Here is a 21,230-nt window from a genome sequence, read left to right on the forward strand (position 1 = left end):
TTAATAAGATCTCATAAACTGGGCTGGCTAGCCTAGAACTGACTTTGTAGTGCATGATGACCCAGAACTCTTATTCCTGCCTCTATCTCCCAAGTGCTAGGTTTTCAGACAGGTGTTAAGCCTTGGAAGCTTTTCTAGAAAACTAAACATCAAGTTCATTTATCGTTGCTTTTGCCTGCCTGACTCGTGGCCAGGCTCAGTGTTCATCAGTGGAAAAAAGTCATGTGTCCGGGGTTCCTAGCAAACAAATCAAAAGAGGAATGAAGATTAACATTACTGTTTTAAGAGAAGGATGTTTTCTTCTTTATTGATTTTTATATATTTTGTGTGTATGTCTAAAGGTACACGCTTGTGGAAATCTGAGGACAACTCTTGAGAGTTGATTCTTACCTTCCACCTCTCTGGAGCAGGGTCTCTCGTTTCTGCTGCTGTGCTGTACAGTGCTGGGCTGTGCAGTGCTGGGCTGTGCAGTGCTGGGCTGTGCAATCCTGGGCTGTGCAGTGCTGGGCTATGCTGTACAGTGCTGTGCTGGGCTGTACAGTGCTGTGCTGGGCTGTGCAGTGCTGTACAGTGCAGGGCTGTGCTGGGCTGTGCTGGGCTGTGCTGGGCTGTGCTGGGCTATGTACTCCAGGCTGACCAGCCTGGGAGCCTTCAGGCAGTTCTCTCTGCCTGTTCCCTCACGGTAGGAATGCTGGGATTACAGGTGCTCATCACTGCATCTGTCTTCGTGGGTTCTTTTGTGGTTCATGCTTTTACCCACTGAGCTATCTCTCTAGTCTATGGAGATTATTTTTGTGGCAAGGAACCAGAAGTGCTTGGTTTTCCCAGGCAAAGTAGTACACTCCCTTAATCCCAATACTTGAGTAGGGAGTTAGGAGGGCCAGGAGTTTAAGAGTAGTTTGGGCTCCCTAGCAAATTTTAGGCCAAACTGACTACATGAGACCCTCTTGTCTTGACAAAACCCACCTTCCCTCTCCAAATACAGAGAGAAATGTGCTTGATGGTAAATGTTTGTAGGAGGGAAAATCTGAACAAGATGAGAGAGCCATTCATTCCCGTACCTGGGATGAAGGGTTATGAGGGAGGAGCATGGTGATGCTCTGGCCACACAGAAAGGCATCTGTGAGCAGATGCCTTAGTAGGAAGATGGAGCAGTTCTCAGAAGCAAGGTCTCTGGAGAGCTTTCCTTGTTTGTGGCAAAATATGCATTAAAATTACCATTTTAATATCCACCTGCCATTTTTTAGCACACCATCCTGTGGCATTAATTACATCCATGCCATTTCCAAAGCTGTGATATGACAGGACACTGTCTCCAGCTGAAATTGCTCACTCAGCATAACTCCCATGGTTCTCTACCTCAGCCCCTGGTCCCCCCACTCCACCATTCTCCATCTGTTAAACTGTCAGTAGTGGATGTTTCATATAAGCCCAAACAGCAGAGTATTTGTTCTTTCTGTGTAGCTTACTTCATTTAGAATGTCTTCAAAGTTCATCCATGATGTTCTGTTGTTGTTGTTTTTGTGAGACAAGGTTTCATTGTGTAACCCTGGAACTCACAAAGATTTGCCTGCCTCTGCCTCCTGAATGCTTGGAGTAAAGGCATGTGTGCCACCACTGCCTGGCTAAGTTAATCTAGGTTGGAACACAAAAGTTTATTCTTTTTAAGGGCTAAATGATAAACCATTATATGCTTTCCATTTTTCTGAATCCACTTATTTTTTTTTTTAAGTTTTTAACCTTTTTTCTTTTCTCTTTTAAAGATTTATTTATTTATTTCGTGTATGTGAGCACACTGTTGCTGTCTTCAGATACACAAGAGGGCATCGGATCCCATTACAGATGGTTGTGAGCTACCATGTGGTTGCTGGGAATTGAACTCAGTACCTCTGGAAGAGCAGTCAGTGCTCTTAATGGCTGAACCATCTCTCCAGCCCTTTTCTTTTATTTCAGTGTAATATTTTTATTGATTATTTGTTAATTCACATAATATACCCTGATCACGCTTACTTCCCAGTCCTCCTGGGTCTGCACTCCTACCCTTGTGACCCCCCCATACCCCCAAAAGAAGAAAACCCACAGGTCCAATGTGTATTGTCCATGTACTCACTGGAGCATGGTCAAACTCCAATTGGCCAGCCTCTTAAGGACAACTGAACCCTTCCCTTCCTGCACCCCCCAGAAGCCATCAGTTGTGGAGAGCTACACTTCAGCATCCTTATTACAATTTTTAAGAGTTCTCGTCGATTTAAACTTTATTTTCACTTTATGTGCATGAGTGTTTCCCTGCATCTGTGTCTACCCACCATGTGTGTGTAGTGCTTATGGTAGTCAGAAGAGGACATCAGATCTTTTTGGATTGCAGTAATATGTGGTTGTTAGTGGCCATGTGAGTGCTGAGACTCAAACCCTGGTCCTCTGGAAGGCAGACAGCTCTTACATGCTAAGAGCACTTTATTTATTGCAAATAATGCTATCATAAGCACAGACATACAAATGTCTGTTTAAAGTAGAAATTTTCATTTCTCTTGGGTATTTACCAAGGAGTGAATTTGCTGCATCGTATAGTAATTTTGAGGGTTTGAGGGATGTTAAAAAACATTTTAATCTCATGCACACACACACACATACACACACACACACACATATATATATATATATATTTATATTTTAATTTATTTATCTTAAGACTGGTCTCTCAGCCAGGCAGTGGTGGCACATGCCTTTAATCCCAGCACTTGGGAGGCAGAGGCAGGCGGATTTCTAAGTTCAAGGCTAGCCTGGTCTACAGAGTGAGTTCCAGGACAGCCAGGGCTACACAGAGAAACCCTGTGTCAAAAAAACAAAAAACCAAACAAACAAAGAGTGGTCTCTTTGGTTTTTCGAGACAGGGTTTCTCTGTATAGCCCTGGCTGTCCTGGAACTCACTCTGTAGATCAGGCTAGCCTCAAACTCATTCTCCTGCATCTGAATACCACTCTCCTCACCAGAGATTTTATTTACTTTTATGTATATTAATGTGTACACGTGTGCGTGAGTATGTGCACACGCACGCAGTGCCCAGAAGAGGGTACTGGATCCTCTAAGACTGACTGGAGATAGGAAGGTTGTACGCTGCTGCATAGGAACCCATGTCCTCTGGAAGAGCAGCAGCCAGTGCTCTTAACTGTGAGCCCTTTCTCTAGCCCCCAGACACACACCATTTTAAAAATAATAAGGGCTAGAAAGATGGCTCCGCCATCAAGATCACTAATTGCTCTTCCAGAGGACCCAGATTCAATTCCCAGCACCCACAGGTGGCTCACAGCTGTTTGTAACTCTACTTCCAGGGGATCCTTTAACCCTCTTCTGACCTCCCTCGGCCCCCCAGCATATGTGTGGTACACATACATATGTAAGCAAAATGTTCATACACATGAAACAAATCTAAAATTAAACAATATATGTAATGTATATGAGGAGTTGAGAGAAGCTCTGCTTGTGAGTGCAGTGTGAGCCAAACACAAGAGGATGGAGCTAGAGTTACAGGTGGTTATGAGCCTGTCAGGCAGTGGGACACATTCTTAACTGCTGAGCCATCCATCCAGACTGATTTTTTTCTGGTTTTTTTTTTTTGTTTGTTTGTTTGTTTGTTTGCAGTGCTGGGGATGAACTTGGGGCCTCATTCACACTATGTAGGCTACATTCCCAACCCGTACCCTTCAGTTTTGAAGAACTGTTCTGTCTCCCACCATACCAACATCATTTCACATCTCCACTGACACTTGTAATTTTCTATGTTTTGTTTTCAATAATAGCCATTCATTGAGAAGTCCAGGAGATTTTAAAGCCTAAGTTAGACCACAAAGAGAACTTTCTCTTTGGGACAAGAAGAGCTCAACGTTTGCAAGGGTTTACGGGATGCTTCATCCATCCTCACCACAGGCTTCCCAGAAGTCTAAGGCTTCTCAGGTCAGCCCAGGAGCTTCTCCCTGACCTCCTGGCTTCTCCCCTGCAGGTGCCTGGCTGCAGCAAGCCATGCTCTGAGCCATGCCCAGGCCAGGACAGCCCCGCCCATCATCTGGGCCTCCACGCTTGGGGCCCTGGGAGAGGCCAACAGAGTTATGCCTGGAAACGAATGATGAGCGCTCCCAGCCCCCACCAGGCCGTCGCACCCGGAGGCCAGACCCTAAGGACCCTGGCCACCACGGTCCGGAAAGTATCACCTTCATTTCAGGGTCTGCAGAACCAGCCAACGAGCCCCCAACCTGCTGCCTCCTCTGGCGCCCCTGGGGTTGGGACTGGTGTAGGGCTGCTTTCTGCTTCCGCCGCTGCAGGGATTGTCTGCAGCGCTGTGGGGCTTGTGTGCGGGGCTGCAGCCCCTGTTTATCTGCTGGAGACCCCATTGAAGGGTCTGCAGAAGCCGCCTGGGCCAAGGAACACAATGGTGTGCCCCCCAGCCCGGACCGTGCGCCTCCCAGCCGCCGGGATGGCCAGAGGCTCAAGACCAGCATGGGCAGCAGCTTCAGCTACCCTGATGTTAAGCTCAAGGGCATCCCTGTCTACCCCTACCGCCATGCCTCCTCCCCAGTCCCTGACGTGGACTCCTGCTGCAAGGAGCCCCTGGCGGAGCCTCCTCCCACACGGCATAGCTTGCCTAGCACCTTCACCAGCAGCCCCCGTGGCTCTGAGGAGTACTACTCCTTCCATGAGTCGGACCTGGACCTGCCAGAGATGGGCAGTGGCTCCATGTCGAGCCGGGAGATCGACGTGCTTATTTTCAAGAAGCTGACAGAGCTGTTCAGTGTACACCAGATTGATGAGCTGGCCAAGTGCACATCGGACACCGTGTTCCTGGAGAAGACCAGCAAGATCTCAGACCTGATCAGTAGCATCACGCAGGACTACCACCTAGATGAGCAAGACGCCGAGGGCCGCCTGGTGCGAGGCATCATCCGCATTAGTACCCGCAAAAGCCGCTCCCGACCACAGACCTCCGAGGGGCGCTCGGCCCGCTCTACTGCCCCTGCTGTTGCTCCCGACAGTGGCCATGAGACCATGGTGGGCTCTGGCCTCAGCCAGGACGGTAGGTGGGCCTGAGTAGGGAGGAGGGTTAGACTGGGTCTTTGTGGGGCTTCCCCTTAGCCAGCTGGTATTTCTCTTAAACTCTTGGATCTGTAAACTTCTCTACCCTGTGACTAACTGGCAGAGCAGCTCCCAGGCCTGGCCTGAATAAGGCCCAAAGCACAAGAATGCTAGTCACAGGGGTTCTCCAGAATTCCAGAGGCTGAGAAAAAAGGTCTGTCAAGGGGTTGCAGGACAGCCTGGGGTAACGACCTTGTCTTTTTGGATTTTCGAGACAGGGTTTCTCTGTATAGCCCTGGGTGTCCTGGAACTCACTCTGTAGACCAGGCTGGCCTTGAACTCAGAAATCTGCCTGCCTCTGCCTCCCAAGTGCTGGGATTAAAGGCGTGCGCCACCACCACCCAGCTACGACCTTGTTTTTAAACATACACACACACACACACACACACACACACACACACACACACACACACAAACTTGCACCACTGATCTAACCTAGTCAGACACCCACCCACCTGCCTCTACATACACACCCAGTCTTATTTTAAGCATGCTTCTTTACCCTCTTGTACAGTAAGCACCCCTCTTCGCTGAGCTGCAATAGGGATGGGAACTGAGCTGCATAAAAGAATATGACAATGACCATCGTTATTCCTTTTTCCTCCCTAGAACTGACAGTGCAGATCTCCCAGGAGACGACCGCAGATGCCATCGCCAGGAAGCTGAGGCCATATGGAGCCCCAGGTGTGGTCCTGACCTGACCAGAGGGTGGGAAGCTACACTAGGTGCCCTTCAATCTTCCAGCTTCTTTGGGGGTGGGTGAGGATGGGATCAGAAATGGAAAAAGGCCCGAGCAACCTGTACCCACTGCAACCGTGGAAGCCGGCTTGAAATGAGGTTCCTAGAGTACAGCTAGAATTGATCTGGGGAGTAAGGTGGCCAGGCCATCCAGCCTGCATCTACAAACCCTCCCTATATGATTTCTACTGCTGTCCTCTGGGCTGTCACAACCCCTAGGAGCAAGGTCATTACCCTTTTACAGACAACAGCTGGAGTTTAAACAAGAGTGGGTTGCCAGGCTGTTATGGCTGACCAGGCTTAAGCCCTGCTTCATCTCAGCAGGCTTCTCTCTGGCTATAGACCCTGGATGAGCTTCTTCCCTTCTCTGAGCCTCTGCTTCCTCCTCCAACCAGGGTACCCAGCCAGCCAAGACTCGTCATTCCAGGGCACGGACACAGACTCTTCAGGGGCACCCCTGCTGCAGGTGTACTGCTAATCCTACTGGCCCAGCAGTCACAGCCTCTCGGAAGAAGTGTAGCCAGCAGGGGAGAGAACCAGGACCTCTTCTGGGTGGCGGCCAGACTCTGAGCCCAGACACAGGGACCTCTCTGGCTTCTGCTTTTGTTGAATTACCTTAGACCACATACATTTCACAGGGCCGTGGTGCCCACACCCTTCGCTCTCCAGCTGGACTGACTGCTGGCTGGGCCTGTTTCTTCCTGTGACCTGAAAGCAAAGCCTTGGAAAGTAGCTTCCCAGTTCCATTCCCATGACACCCTAAGCAGTTACGGGAACTAAGTAGGTTGTGTTGGGGACACCATGGCCTCTGTGATTCTGTGGGCAGTGCCCACTTGCTATATTGATAAGCAATTCATATTGGTTCTTGGCTATTCTATACTGTTAACATGACTGTAGTTGCAAGCGCATACACCTGCCTGGTCATCAGTTACACAGTCCGCCCTGTGCCGTCTGCTGATTGCTGCTTTGCATAGGATGTAGGCACCCAATCTGGTTCAGCATTGTGAAATGCAAGGGTGAGGTAGAAGGAAAGACTAGCATCTACAGGGGCCTGGACTGCCCTGTTCCCCGTTTCTGGCTACCCCTCAGTTATCACTGGCCAGTGAGCCCTCTTACCACTTACTAGTGCTAGCTAGCACAGCACTGTGGTCTTCACCTCATCCCACTCTTACTGGCAACCTGAGGGAGCCTGATGTTTAAAGACTTCCCTGCAGTTAGCAACTGGCACCAAACCTAGGAGCTGGACTCCCTGAGGCAGAAGGCAGCCTCCCCTTGTTTAGGCACCAGGGCTAGCTTGCTCAGGGCCCTTAGCTGTGTTTTACAGGTGCTAGGTCTGGTACCAACCTACAGACACAGCTACAAGTACATAGCCCACCAGGAAGTCTGAAGTCAGCCCAGGTAGTTCAACCCCTTAGCACAAACCCCACCTTAAAAGTTCCACTTAGGTGCATTTCTGAGTTCGAGGCCAGCCTGGTCTGCAGAGTGAGTTCCAGGACAGCCAGGGCTACACAGAGAAACCCTGTCTCGAAAAAACAAACAAACAAACAAACAAAAGTTCCAGTTAGCCCGTGACCACTGACTATTCAGGGAGCTATTCCATTCCTACCTTCTTTCTTTACAGCCCGTTTACTGTCCCTGGATACCCTCTGGGAAGTGGTAACTACCATTTATCTAGTTTCCTAATGGACACTCAGCAGGACCCAGGTAGAGCTACAGCAATCAAACTGGCCTCTTCTCTTGGGTGCTGTTGTATTATCCAGGTCTAGGCATGAATAAAATAACTAGATGGGGTGTTCCATTTCTGCCTAGCATGTGTGTGGGGTCCTAGCTTTGATCTCCAGCACTGTAAGAAGAAAAGGGGTGTGATGTAATCATACCAAAAATACTAATAAGAGGATTGATGAATTCAAGGCCAACCTGGTCTACATATTGAATTCAATGCTAACCAGGGATATATATATACCAAGACCTGCCTCAAAAGGAAAGGAGGGGTGCAGGGACTGGCTTGTTAGTTTAGGGTACTTGTTACCAAGGATAGTCTTGGTTCTCAGCACCCCGTGGGTGGCTCAAAACCATTCCTAACTCCAAGCAATCCCACACCCTCTCTTGACCACTGTACACACCAGGCAAAACATTCATATATGATTACCTCTTTTTTTGTTTTTTAAAGAAAACCACTGGGCAGAGGAAATCAGAATTAAGACTTAACAGTCCCTAAATTCTAGCCTTGGCCTGAAAACCAACTTCACAACAGCTTTGTGAAGTAGTCTGCATTCCTAGAAAAAGTTCTATCAAGGCATCCGGGCAGTTAACTTTAGTCTGTACCACCCCTGCATTCAGTGGCCCTGACCCTTTGGTGGAAGCAGATGCTCCAAGGGCCAGATCTGAGCAGAAGTACCTCCCTGACCCTTGACTGTGTGGCTCTGAAAACAGGTGAAGACAAATAGTGTGGCTTTATCGGACTGTACCCTGCATTCCCACTCCTAGGCAGTGTCACCCAGGCTTTATTACTCTACTGGTTCTGGTAAAGTCCGGTCTGACTACTTAATTCTGGAACTTGGCTCCTGCTGTCTAATGGGAATCTGTAGCCAGAAAGACAGACTCAACCTTACTCAGAAGCACACACGTGAGGGAAGGTGGCTCAGTGGGCAGGCACTTGCATGAGCCTGGCAATCTAGTTCCATCCCCAGAACCCACGTAAGTATATGGAGAACCGACCCTGAAAACTGTCCTCTGAACTTCACATGTGTGCTATATATAGCTAGCACATGTGTACACACAGTGTAAATAAAAACTTAAGCCAGGCAATGGTGGCGCATGCCTTTAATCCTGGCACTTAGGAGACAGAGACAGGCGGACTTCTGAGTTCGAGGCCAGTCTGGTCTACAGAGTTCAGGACATCCAGGGCTACACAGAGAAACCCTGTCTCGAAAAAACAAAAACAAAACAAAACCCCAAAAAACTTAAATTCCTAAAGTCATGGGAGAAACTGAGATCCAGAGTCAAAAATCTGCCATAGTGGGTAGAATGCTACACAGCGGACTCTGGGCTAGAAGCCAAAATGCCAGCACCCAGCAGCAGCCATAGAGGGTCTAGACAGGGGACATAGGTGGAAGAGGGTAAATAGTTTTAATGTGTAACAGGACAAATGGCAAGGACAAGACCCCCAAAACTCAGCCCTTCTCCAGTGAATCCTTGGAGCTCACACGCCTGGGAAGTCCCATGCCTGTCCCAGCCCTAAGGTTCCCAGGTCCCAGGAAAGGAAGTTGAGGGACTCAATTGCAAGAGTTCAGGAAGGCAAACACAGGAGCTAGTTGAATTTGGCCTTGGAGAAATCCATCTCTGGGTGCTGGTCCATGAACCTGGGAAGCAGAAGCAGAAAGTGATCTCAGCTGTCCACCTCAGCCCTGAGCTACCCTATTTCCAGACACTGGGCCTGACCTCAGAACCCTGAAACCTGGAGCCAAGCCTGCCTGCATCTGAGCCCGTAGGCCGGAAGGGGAAGTACCAGCAGGTGGCAATGACTGCCTGTTACCTATTGCTTCCTCCTCTTAAGGTAGCCTTGTCCTGGAGGTGACAGTACAGGATAGGTCAGGATATGGCAGGATAGGCAAGCCAGGACAGAACCACGAACATGGCTGGTTTGTGCTCCAAGTGGGCAGGGCAGTCTGGAATTCCATTTAATGGCACACTGCTGTCACTCAGGTCTACGCCCCCAGCAATCCTCCCCACCCCGAATTGCTTACTTCTTCAGGATCTCCTGTTTCTTCTGCTCGTCAGACGTGGGCAAGCCCATGGACTTCTGCCTCTGGTCATACATCATCTTTTCCACCATGCTGCGAGTCTCACTGTCCAGGTCTGACAGCTAGGGACAGGCAGGGAGAAGAATGAGTGCAGCACTGGCCTGCCTACCCTGGAGCTTCACAGAAAAGCTTCCCTGGCCAACCGGGACTCACCTTGGAGTTCTCAGGGTTAATCTTCTTGGTATTGATTTCAGGGTCACTGGTAACCAAGCGGTTCCACCATTCCATCTTATTGATCTAGGGAGGAGGAAGAAATTCATGGGAAGGAGAACCACTCTATGCTAAACTCTCTCCTATCCACATCTTGTGTCCAAGGCCCATGCAGGCCTGTGCTGGGAACCAGGGGTACAGAAGAACCAGACCACTGCCCTCCCAGCAGCTGGGGAAGACACATGGAGGCCAATAGTTGCAAATCAATCAACTGGGGCAAGAAAACATGCGTAGTGGCCACTCAGCCGGAAGGAGAGAAGCTAGAGTAACAAGTGGGCCTTAAAGCATTGCACGTAAACAAAGAAAGAATAAAGAACAAGAAAGGAGATTCAGGCTAGGAGGAAAATCAAGTATGGGACAGAGGCCAGCAAGCTGCAGCCAAAAGGCTGTGCCACTTTCTACACCAGGGGAAGTGTCCATGGGCCCTCAGCTCTTTCCAGACACCACCTTTATTCACCCTAGGAGTAGGATGGTAGAGTGGGAGACATGAGGGCTCTCTGGGGGCAGATTTCTCTACATTCTGTCCACTGTCAGAACAGTGCCTGGTACAGCAGGGGTTCAGACGTGTGGAACAGAACCCATGTGCAAGCTGATAGAAAGGAACCCAACTCTGCCCATCCCACCCCAAGTGAGGCACACAGGTAAACCGTAGCTGTGTCCTGACTATAAAGAGCGCAGAGTGAGGAATAGCCCACAAGACCTGCAGCACAGTCAATGGGAGCCAGCACCAGGCTCGGACGGGCAGCTCATACCTTCTCCAGATGCACTGTCACCACCTTGCCATCCTCAATGAGCCATGAGCTCTCCTCCACCTTTACTTCATTGTACAATTCTCCATCAATCACCGGTGGCTGTCCCTTGAGACCCACCCGGAGATGCCGCCGCTGGATGTCCACCACCACATCCTTTCCTTTCAGCCGGAAGCTGACTCGGAAGGGCACTGCCAGATCCAGTTCTGAGAGGGTCTGGGTCCAGCGGTAATTGGGCAAGTCAGCCCCATTGCCCAAGTTGGGTTTCAGCTTTCCTTTGTCCTTCTCATCTTCCTCCTCTTCCTCCTCTTCAGCATCCTGTTTAGTCAGGGAAGCTCAATGACTTACCTGACAGACCAGGCCAGGCCCAGAACAGCCACAAGAAAGAAAGCACAGCTAGGCATGGCAGACCTACACACTCTGGGCCACTGGGAACCAAAGGTAAAAACAGGTTCTGATCTCTGCCAGAAGGGCTCAAACTATACCATGACAGAGGCTGTGGCTAAGCCATTGCCCCTCCGTCCATCCTTCATGGTGCTCTGACTCGGGAACATTTTAAGAAATATTTCAAGTATATGAATGAGTGTCGCATTTTGCACCGTCATGCCTGGTACCCACAAAGTTCAGAAGACCCCCTAGAACTGGAGTTAGAGACTGTTATGGGTGCTGAGCACCAAACCTGGGTCCTTTGCAAAAGCAACAAGTGCTCCTAACCACCGAGCCATCCTTTCAGCCCACTTGTGAGTTTTCTTGTCCCAGGATTAAGGCCAGTAGGGTTATCAAAAAGTAATATTATTGTTGTTGCTATTATTATTAAAGACAGTCTAGTAGTAGTAGTAGTAGTAGTAGGAGGAGGAGGAGGAGGAGGAGGAGGAGGAGGAGTGATAGTAGTACTAATAGTAGTAGTAGAACAACTACTACTAATACCACTACTACTATTGACAGTCTCTCTTCATAGCCCTAGCCATCCTGGACCTCAGAGATCCACCTGCCTCTACCTCCTGAGTGCTGGGATTAAAGACATCACTATGCCTGGGTTAGAAGAAAATGTTTAATTTCTACTGAGAAAGGTTCTCACTAGATAGCACAAATTTGCATCAATATTTTTGCCTCAGCCCAACAAGCGCTAAGATCATCATCATGGCCACCACACTGGCTGGCTCTGTTCTATTTTGTCCATGTCTTTGGGGTGGGGCTTTGCAGTATGGAAGGGTGAGGAAGGAATTCTGCTGAAGGGAGAAAGCCACTACCCAGGCCCTGCTATTCTCTTACCTGCTTCCCTGGTGAGTCGAGACTGCCGTTCTTGAGCTGGACCTCATGATCCTCTGCATCCTTTTTCTGTGGCAAAGGGCACAGAGTTGAGACAAAGCCCTACCTCCCAGGCCAATGCAGTTAGGGGTGGGGTGGATGGAGGCCACCCAGCCTCACCTGGTCAATCTCCAGCTGCAGTCTCTCTGCCTCCTCATCAGTCAGCTCCTTGATCTGTGGCCCAGGGCTCTCTGCCTTGGCCTCCTTGGCCAGCCTGGCCGCCCGCTCTGCCTTCTCCCTACGCTCAGTCTCCTGCCGAGCTCGCTTCTCTCTCCGGGCCTTCTGTGCCAGCTGGTTGTGGTGGTTAAAAGTCTGTGTGATAAGCTAAGGAGGACAGGAAAGCGTCAGAGTAGGGACCATGTCTTAAAGCCTAGGGATAGAACATTGCCTACCCCAGCATTACAACTGCGGCTGGGTACAACAGCTGCACACTGCTGAGGAGTGCTCCTAGTGGCTTCGACTACAAGCAGACCTCAAGCTCAGCCCCTCCGGGAAGGCTTCCCTAAGCACTCAGGTCCATACTTCTGTTCCCCGACTGCCTCTTTTCCTGCCTACATCCATCTTGGACAGATAGCCTGGATGCCAGCACTTAAATCCACAGCCAAAATCAGCAGGTTAGAGCTCTCCCGAGAAGATGCTGGTTTCATCCCTAACCCAAGAGCCTCTGATTTCAAGTCCTGTCACATCCACTGAGCAAGCTCCCATGATGCTTTGACTCCACATCACCTGTCCCGGGTCTGGAGTGTGACCCTGAGTCATCTCTCTCTAAATGCAGCCTGGGCCTATGCTGTCCTCACTAGAATGAGGGTTTTGCCTTACTCGCTGGCCAGTCTCCAGAACCAGCACTATGTCTCACTGGTCAGACTTAGAAAATGCAACTTTGTGACTCCCAACACTTGAAACAAAGTGTGCACCTCACATGACCAGTGCACAATAAACCATCTTCCAAGTGCCTGACACTTAGACTGGAGGGAAGATGAAGTCACATGAAGTCACCCATTGGCTTCCCACACCCAAGGTTCTGCCAACCCCCGCCCCCAGACTCTCATTCACCTGAGAGCCTTCTACTGTCACTCCCAGTCCCAGCCCCATGCCACACCGACAGCTTCAGATTGCAAGGGTAAAAGACACCCGAGTGCCAGCAATAAGGGGAACGACGGGTGTGAGGGGAACGAGGCCCTCAGGGGCATCTGCCGTGGAGAGGAACAGAGGTCATGAAGCAACTGCAGCAGAGGCTGCTCCACCACAGAGCCTTGTCCCCAGCTTGTAATCATGGGGACCTTGAACTCAAGCCATCTGACAATCAGTGACCAAGGAGTGAAAGAACAAGGGCCCTCCCTCTTCCAGTTCCATAAATCATTTCACAACCCACTCGTCCTATTACTTCCTAGCCACGGGAGGTTAAAAGAGAGCAGAGAAGAGTTGCTGGGTAAAGTCAAGGCCAACTAGAGCGAGCAGCCTCTGACCCTTCTTCCCAGGTCCCTCCCAGCAAAGAACACACTAGCGTGGCCTAGGCAGAAGCTGTGGAGGCCATGGAGTCACACCTCAGTCACTGACACTGTTCGGAGCTCCATGCTGGCAGGCGGGAAAGGTGAGGTATTCTGGGCCTGGGGGGTGCACAGGTGTTTTCTTTACTCAGCTGACAGGGACAAGGATGGTTCCATCAGTCTGGCAGGTCAGACCACAGAGCCACTTAAACCCAACCCAAAGGCACAAGAAACCAACCCTGACCACACTCAGGGTTAGCAACACATTCAAGCAATGGACAACAGGGAAATCCGTCTGCCTAGGTAGGTCCTTCTGTATGGCCTGCCCGTGCTGACTCTTCCTTCTCAGCTCTTAAGCTCACACCTACTTTATGCATAGTACATTGATGCTCACCCCTGGGTGGAGTGTGTGTGTGTGATGTGGGGGGGGGGGTATTTGGTGTGTGTGTGATGTGTGTGTGGGGGGCATGTGGTGTGTGTGTGATGTGTGGGGGGGCATGTGGTGTGTGTGTATGTATATGTAACTACCACAGCTCTGCTGTTTGTGTGTGTGTGTGTGTATGTGTGTGTGTGTGTAACTCCCACAGCTCTGCTGTTTGTTGTGTGTGTGTGTATGTGTAACTACCACAGCTCTGTTGTTTGTTGTGTGTGTGTGATGTGTGTGTGTGTGTGTATAACTCCCACAGCTCTGCTGTTTGGTGTGTGTGTGTGTGTGTGTGTGTGTGTGTGAGATGTGTGTGTGTGGTGTGTGTGTAACTACCACAGCTCTGCTGTTTGTTGTGTGTGTGTGTTTGTGTGATGTGTGTGTGTGGTGTGTGTGTAACTACCACAGCTCTGCTCTTTGTGGCTCTCTTTACTGGGGTCAACCTTGTTCCCACCCCATCGTGGCTCTCAGGCCACCTCTTCTGTTTCTTACCAAGTCAAGCTCCCTGTCTTCTGAAGACCAAGGCCCAGAACTGTACCTCACCCTGTTGTGAGCAGCACCTTCCTGAGGGAAAGGATGAGGGCTGTGCTCATGCCCCCCGCCCCCCAAAACTGGATCCCGCCTCCACTCTCTCTGTAGCATTTCAAATACCTCAACCATTTTTCTGAACATAGAATAATTTTACAAAACATTTCTTATTATGCTAACTAGGAAGTATATCTGTTCAAACATTTATAGAATTTAAGTAATTTTTATTTAAAAAAAAAATCAGTGGGGGGACTGGTGAGATGGCTCAGCGGGTAAGAGCACTGGCTGTTCTTCCAAAGGTCCTGAGTTTGGATCCCAGCAACCACATGGTGGCTCACAACCACCTGTAATGAGATTGGATGCCCTCTTCTGGTGAGTCTGAAGACAGCTACAGTGAATTACGCAGGAGTGAGTGGGGCTGGAGCAAGCGGGACTGGCAGAGATCCTGAGTCCAATTCCCAGCAGCCACACACATGATGGCTCACGGCCATCTGTACAGCTACAGTGTACTCATACATATAAAATAAATAAATCTTAAAAAAAAAAATCAGTGACACAGCCAGGTGTGGCAGCTCACTCCTGTAGCCCCACCCCTCAGAAGGCAGAGGCAGGAAGGTCTCAAGTGTGAGGCTATTTGTGCCCTATAAATCAAGACTTTGACTAGGGTGGGGCAAAGCCCTAAGGGTTAGTCCCAGTACCACACACAAAAATAACAAAATGACCAAAACTTAGGCTCCTTCACTGACAGCTAAAGACAGAGAGGAGGCAGCAAGGCTCACCTAAGCTAGACACAGGGAATCGGGAAGCAAGGGACAGCATGGCGAACTCCTGACAGCTGAGCATTTGTTTACATGGGGCCTGGCACTGCTATGCAGTCTTGCACAAGTATCAAAAGCCAAACCGACCATCCGTTGACACAGGCTTCCCTTTCCTCAAGCCCATGAGTTTTAACAGTGGAGGAAAACCCCACCTCATGGGTCACCTTGGAAACACAATAACAATTATTCTGAAAGCAGTGAGGCACACTGCTCTTCCTGCACAGCCTCTCCATAGAAGCAAATGACTAGTGAGGGAAGCCTACAAATAAGGAGTGACAGAGTGCCACTGAACAGTAATAAGCACAGGCACGAGCAACAGCTGGCAGTGCTTTGTCCTGCCTGCCTGGCTGTAGCCTAGTTCTAGGGAGGAAAAGGAAACAGAGCAAGCCTGGAGGTCTCCTGTCAGCATCCCCCAAATCTACAGAGGAAAGAAACCCTACCCCCACCAGGGGCCGTGACCTACAGTAAGAAACCGAGTTCTTGCTTGACATGAAGCTCCTAAGTCCTTGGTATTTCTAGATTGATAGGAATATCTCATGTTGGACAGAAACCATGTCAGTTAGAACCTTGTATCATAGCTCAGGATGGCTGGCTCCTAGGAAGACTAAGGTGGAGCTGAGGGCTGGATCTGACAAGCCCCCCCAGCACAAGAAGGCAGTGGTTAGAACCTGCAGACTGAGGTGCTCAGCAGCCAATGGTTTAGTAGCTAACCACGCTTATACAATTCAACCCCCAAGAAATCCCCTAAACAATGGAGTCTAGACCATTCTTAGTTGCTAAACATCAAGATTGTGGGGAGAAGCACAAGCCCAGAGAGGACATAGGAGGACCACACCCTGCTGCACACTCTGCTTCTTCTGCTTCTCTACCAATATTCGTTTGTGTGCGCGTGCACGCACTTCCAAGCACACCGTGTATGCAAGCCTAACTGCACTGGAACTCACTACATAAACCAGGCTGGTCTCAAACCCAAGAGATCTCTTGCCTCTGCCTCCTGAGTGCCTCTAAGTGTCTTTTACAATAAAACTGAAAACAGACTACAGGAAAAGCACTCCAGCAAGCTCAGGCCGTCCAATGAGCGCTCAGCAAAGTCCCGAGTTTGGGTAAGTATTGGATGTGAGGGGTATATATGTCAAAGGACTGGGCTTTTTAACACTTCGAGACAGGCACTTGGAGGCAGAGGCAGGTAGAGTCTGACTTGGGAGTCCAGCCTGGTCTACACAGTGAGTGCCAAGTCAACCAGAGCTGTGTAGATAGACTCTCTGCCTCTCTCTCCAAACACCACTTATCCCTGTGCCCATCTGAGTATAAGTGACCATGAAGGCTGAAGATGGCATCACATCATCTCCAGCCGGTTACAGGCAATAGTGAGCTTACCTGATATGGGTGCTGGGAGAAACAGAGCCCCTCTGCTGCCAGGGCCTCTTACAGAGCCTTCCACCCGGGTCTATTCTGAATAATGTTATCAGGATCACAGGTGTGCCCAAGCAAGCCTTCTGTTTATTGTGTGTGGTGGTTCTATTTTTATTCTTAAGGAGCCAGCCTGACACTGCCACTCACTATGCCATGGGATTCCAACTCTGCACATCTTTGTCAACTCATAGTTCCTGTTGTTCCTATCTCCTTTTAAAGTGTACCTGGCTGGTCTCAAACACGCAGGCTTAAGCCACACTCCTGCCTCAGCCTCCCCAGGAACCATATGTAGCCCCACACAGATTTCCTGTTTTCTTATTTTCCCACGGGAACCATTTTAATGAGTCTGAGACTGGAGCTCACAGTGACTTGAGGGAAACGGGTGGTAGAGTTGTCCAACATAGGACCTAATGAATATACCCCAGGTTGACTAGATAGCCAAGGATAATCCAAACTCCTAATCTTGGGCAACTGCCTCCTACATGCTGAGTACAGGCCTGAGGCAGTGTGCCTGTAATATCTTAACTTTTGCTTTCTTTTTTGAGATGAGAATCTCACACTATAGCTCAGGGTGGCCTCAGATTCAGTGCTAGAACCACAGGCATGCATCACCATGCCTGGTTTTAAGGTTCAAATTTCACTGTCTGTCCACTCTTGCTACCCAGATAAAGGCCTTGTCAGGGTGGAGGGCATCAGGACATAAGGCAGGCCTACTGCAAACTGGTCTCCATGGTGTCAGAACCTGGTGTGTTTCTCTCACAGTGCAGCTCAAGACTTTGCAGAGTGTAAAACAGCCCTGAGCCAACTTCCTCTTCCAGAAAATGGGATGGCTGACACCATTAAACTGGTCAAGACTCATGGAAATAGGACCCAGGGGTGGAGGTCACTGACATTTCCTTCCCCAACCCCACTCTGCTCAGGCCTGGGATGGCGGGGAGCTTTCCAGACCCGCCCGAGGAAAAGGACTCACCTTCTCTGCCATCCCCTCTTCTCCTCCAATAAAAAAGTCTGTTTTGCGTCGAAGGAAGCTGAAGAAGGTGTTCACAAGCTGAAAGACAGAGGAGGAGACTGAGGCCCTGAGGCTCAGGATGGGGGCCCTCAACTCCAGACAGCTCCCTAGTCCAGGGGAGAATGTGAACTTGAGCATTTTACTCTACAGCGCCCACCTGAGCAGCCAGCTTCCCACCAGGCTCTGGCAGGCTGCTTGTCTCGTGTGTTTGTATATGTGTTCATCTTCACAGCAGTGCCGGACCCAGACACACTTCCTCGGCATCTCTGATTTGAAATGCCTGGAGCAAGCCTCCATTACCAGGCAGAAAAGCCAAAGGGCCCCAGAGACAGCTCAACGGGAAGGGCGCCTGGGCAACTCTGACAACCCGAGTTCCACTGGCCAGGACCACAGTGTAAGGAAAGGACCAACTCCTAAAAGTTGTCATCTAACCTCCACACACAAGCTGTGACACACAACCCCCACATACACACACACACACACACACACACACACACACACACAAATAAATGAAATTTAAAAACAAAGAACTGGGTTGTGAGCTAAACAGAATGGTTCACGCCTGCCATCTAACAATTGGGTCAAAAGTAGAAGGATGATAGTTAAGTCAAGGCCAGCCTAGGCTACATGAGACCTGTTCTCCAAAACAAAATTAAATAATTTTTAAAAAGCTGGGCACGGGGCTGGGTGGTGGTAGCACATATCTTTAAGCCAAGACTAAGGAGGCAATAGAATCCCGCAGCTCCAGCCAGCCTGGTCTACAGACCAAATTCCAGGACAGCCAGGACTACACAGAGAAACCCTGTCTCAATGGGGGAAAAAAAAAAAAGAGATGCTGGGCATGGTGTCCTTCCTCTCAAGTACACAAGAGAGGCCAGAGGACTCCAAGTTCAAAAACAGCCTGAAATATCAAGACTGCAAAAGGAGGTGGCACACACTTTAAATCCAGCATTGGAAGGCAGGTGGGAATCTGAGTTCTATGTTGACAAAGGCTAGTAAGACTCTGTCTCAAACAACCAAGTGTGGCAGATGTCTACAACCCCAGCATAAGGAGGCTAAGGCAGGAGGAAGAGAGTTCAAGACCAGCCTTAGCTACTTGGCAAATTTCAGGAATCCTGAGTTATGACATCATCCATAAAAACAAGGAGCCAGTTGAGATGGCTCAGCGGTACCTACCAATGTTCGCTGGAAGCCATGGTCTCCCAGCAACCCATAAAACCAAGCACAATGGTGAATGTCTATAATCCTAGCACTTAAAGGCAAGGGACTTGGGAGGCCAGCCTGGGACAATGAGCTTCCACCTCACTGGTAGTAACAATCCTAGCTGAGTAACTAGCAGTTAGGGCTGATGGACCAAAGGTTAAGTGGAGTGACCCTGCCTTCCAGACAGGAGAGCTCAGGTGGGCTATGGCTGAGCAGGACAGATGCTCTGCTAGGGACTTGGCTCTAGATGTTCAAACTTTGTAACACTGCAGGGCTTAATCCTCAGACCTTGCTGGGATCAAATGTAACCACACCAGCACTCAGATTGGGACTGGAGAGGTGATTGGGCCGTGATGAGCACTTCCTGCTCTTGCAGAGCACCTGGATTTGGTTCTGGGCACTTGAGATGGTTGCTCATAATCATCTTTAACTCTAGATCTGACAAGCTCATCATGGTACCTGGAACATGCATACTGCACGCGTGCACACACACGCAAGAGCGCGCACAAACACACACACACACACACACACACACACACACACACACACGCGTACATTCACCCGTAAAGTAAAAGAAAGAAAGAAAGAAAGAAAGAAAGAATGAATGAATGAAGCAAGCCCTTAAGAGGCACAGACAGACAGGTGCCATTTATCCCTGTGCTGTGATTTTTAAAAAACAAGCAAGAGCTGGGCGGTGGTGGCGCACATCTTTAATCCCAGCACTTGGGAGGCAGAGGCAGGTGGATTCCTGAGTTTGAGGCCAGCCTGGTCTACAGAGTGAGTTCCAGGACAGCCAAGGCTACACAGAGAAACCCTGTCTCGAAAATCCAAAATAATGAATGAATAAATAAATAAATAAATAAATAAATAAATAGGGGGTTGGAAAGATTGCTCAGTGGTTAAGAGCACTGACTGCTCTTCCAAAGGTTCTGAGTTTAACTCCCAGCAACCACATGGTGGCTCACAACCATCCACAATGAGATCTGACACCCTCTTCTAGAGTGTCTGAAGACAGCTACAGTGTACTTACATATAATAAATAAATCTTTTAATAAATAAATAAATAAATAAATAAATAAATAAAGTCCCAGCACTTGGGAGGCAGAAACAGGTGGATTTCTGAGTTCGAGGCCAGCCTGGTCTACAGAGTGAGTTCCAGGACAGCCAGGGCTACACAGAGAGAAACCCTGTCTCGAAAAACAAAAAAAATAATAAATAAATAAATAGTGTAATGGCACCTGTGCCAGGTCATCTTTGTGGCCCATAAACTACACACCAACTGTATGAACTACATCTGGTCATTCAATATCACCTCTGGGTTATTTGGGGGTTATTATATCTGTGGGTTTTACTATATATATATATATATATCCCCGATTGGCTCAAAACTTGCTATATAGACCAGGCTAGCCTCTAATTTGTAGCAATTCTCCTGCCTCATCCTCCCCAGTGCCAGGACTACAGTCATGCACCATCATATCCTGACCAGCAAGATGAAACACTGGGTAAAAGTGACTGCCTCAAAATCCTAGCAACTCAACCCTAAAAACCCAGATACTGGTGGCAGGAGTGAACTGGCCCCTTAAAACTGTCCTGACACACACACACACACACACACACACACACACAACAATAATAATAATATTTCTTTTTGTTTTTTTCTGAGACAAGGCTTCTATGTGTAGCCCAAGCTGTACTAAAACTCCTTCTGCAGACTCGGCTGGCCTCAAATTCAAAGATCTACCTGCCTCCGCCAGGGATTAATCGTGTGCTGGGATTAAAGGAACACCTGGCTCCAAATAATAATCTTTTAAAGCAAGAAACCCTCAAGGAACTCCCCAAATGCCAAGTCTGGTCTCTGTCCGCGTCTGCATGCCCAGGATCCAGTCTTATTATGTGTCTGGTACACGATAATGACAAATACTTAGGTGCCAGGCAGGGTGGCCCACATCCAAGTTCCCGCACTTGGAAGACAGACACAGAAGGATGATCCTGAATTGGAAGTCACTTGGTCTATATAGCAAGTTCTGGGCAAGCCAGGGATACAGAGCAAGACCCTGACTCAAGAAAAGATCAAGAAAAAAAAAAAAAAACAGGAACTTGTATTCCTAAGTTTCACCTCACAAACTAGATAACTGGGGCTAGTCCAAGAGGAAGCTTAACCTACAGGTCTCCAGTTCACTTCCTCAGTCAGTATACTTTCAGGTATCCAGAGGCCACGTGCTAACCTCACCCTGGCTCTCACTACCCTACACAGTATTGATGGACAGGCTCCACTCTGGTTAAGATGCAGATCACACCTAGAACAGTCGGCCCAGGGATGCTCTGAAGAGAAACCACCATTAGGGATGCTCTAGTCAGTAACCATTAAAATGAAAGCAGAAAGCCCCGTGGCGTGCAGAGTGGGTGCGGAAGC

General features: G+C 49.2%; 2 protein-coding genes across 4 annotated transcripts in view; one reads left to right on the forward strand and one right to left on the reverse strand.

Annotated features, from left to right (window-relative positions):
* Positions 1–7,661, forward strand: part of Kdf1 (keratinocyte differentiation factor 1) — a 12,782-nt gene extending 5,121 nt beyond the window's left edge. For 2 of the 3 annotated variants that reach the window (XM_031378974.1, XM_031378975.1), the window contains exons 2-4: positions 3,998–5,065; positions 5,734–5,808; positions 6,258–7,661. In XM_031378974.1, the coding sequence (XP_031234834.1) occupies positions 4,030–5,065; positions 5,734–5,808; positions 6,258–6,340 (1,194 nt within the window). In that variant the 5' untranslated portion in view covers positions 3,998–4,029 and the 3' untranslated portion in view covers positions 6,341–7,661. Of the gene's footprint in view, positions 1–3,797; positions 5,066–5,733; positions 5,809–6,257 lie in introns of all 3 variants that reach the window. The other variant, XM_031378973.1, reaches the window with a different exon arrangement.
* Positions 7,662–8,968: 1,307 nt separating this feature from the next.
* The window catches only part of Nudc (nuclear distribution C, dynein complex regulator), a 12,713-nt gene continuing 451 nt past the window's right edge, over positions 8,969–21,230 (reverse strand). Inside the window, exons 2-8 of the mRNA XM_031378976.1 lie at positions 17,573–17,650; positions 12,053–12,256; positions 11,897–11,962; positions 10,628–10,942; positions 9,819–9,902; positions 9,609–9,727; positions 8,969–9,224 (exon numbers count right to left, since the gene is read on the reverse strand). Coding sequence (XP_031234836.1) covers positions 9,173–9,224; positions 9,609–9,727; positions 9,819–9,902; positions 10,628–10,942; positions 11,897–11,962; positions 12,053–12,256; positions 17,573–17,650 — 918 coding nt within the window. The 3' untranslated portion in view covers positions 8,969–9,172. The remainder of the gene's footprint in view (positions 9,225–9,608; positions 9,728–9,818; positions 9,903–10,627; positions 10,943–11,896; positions 11,963–12,052; positions 12,257–17,572; positions 17,651–21,230) is intronic.

The sequence above is a fragment of the Mastomys coucha genome, unplaced genomic scaffold (genome assembly GCF_008632895.1).
Source record: "Mastomys coucha isolate ucsf_1 unplaced genomic scaffold, UCSF_Mcou_1 pScaffold18, whole genome shotgun sequence".
Taxonomy (NCBI): Eukaryota; Metazoa; Chordata; class Mammalia; order Rodentia; family Muridae; genus Mastomys; species Mastomys coucha.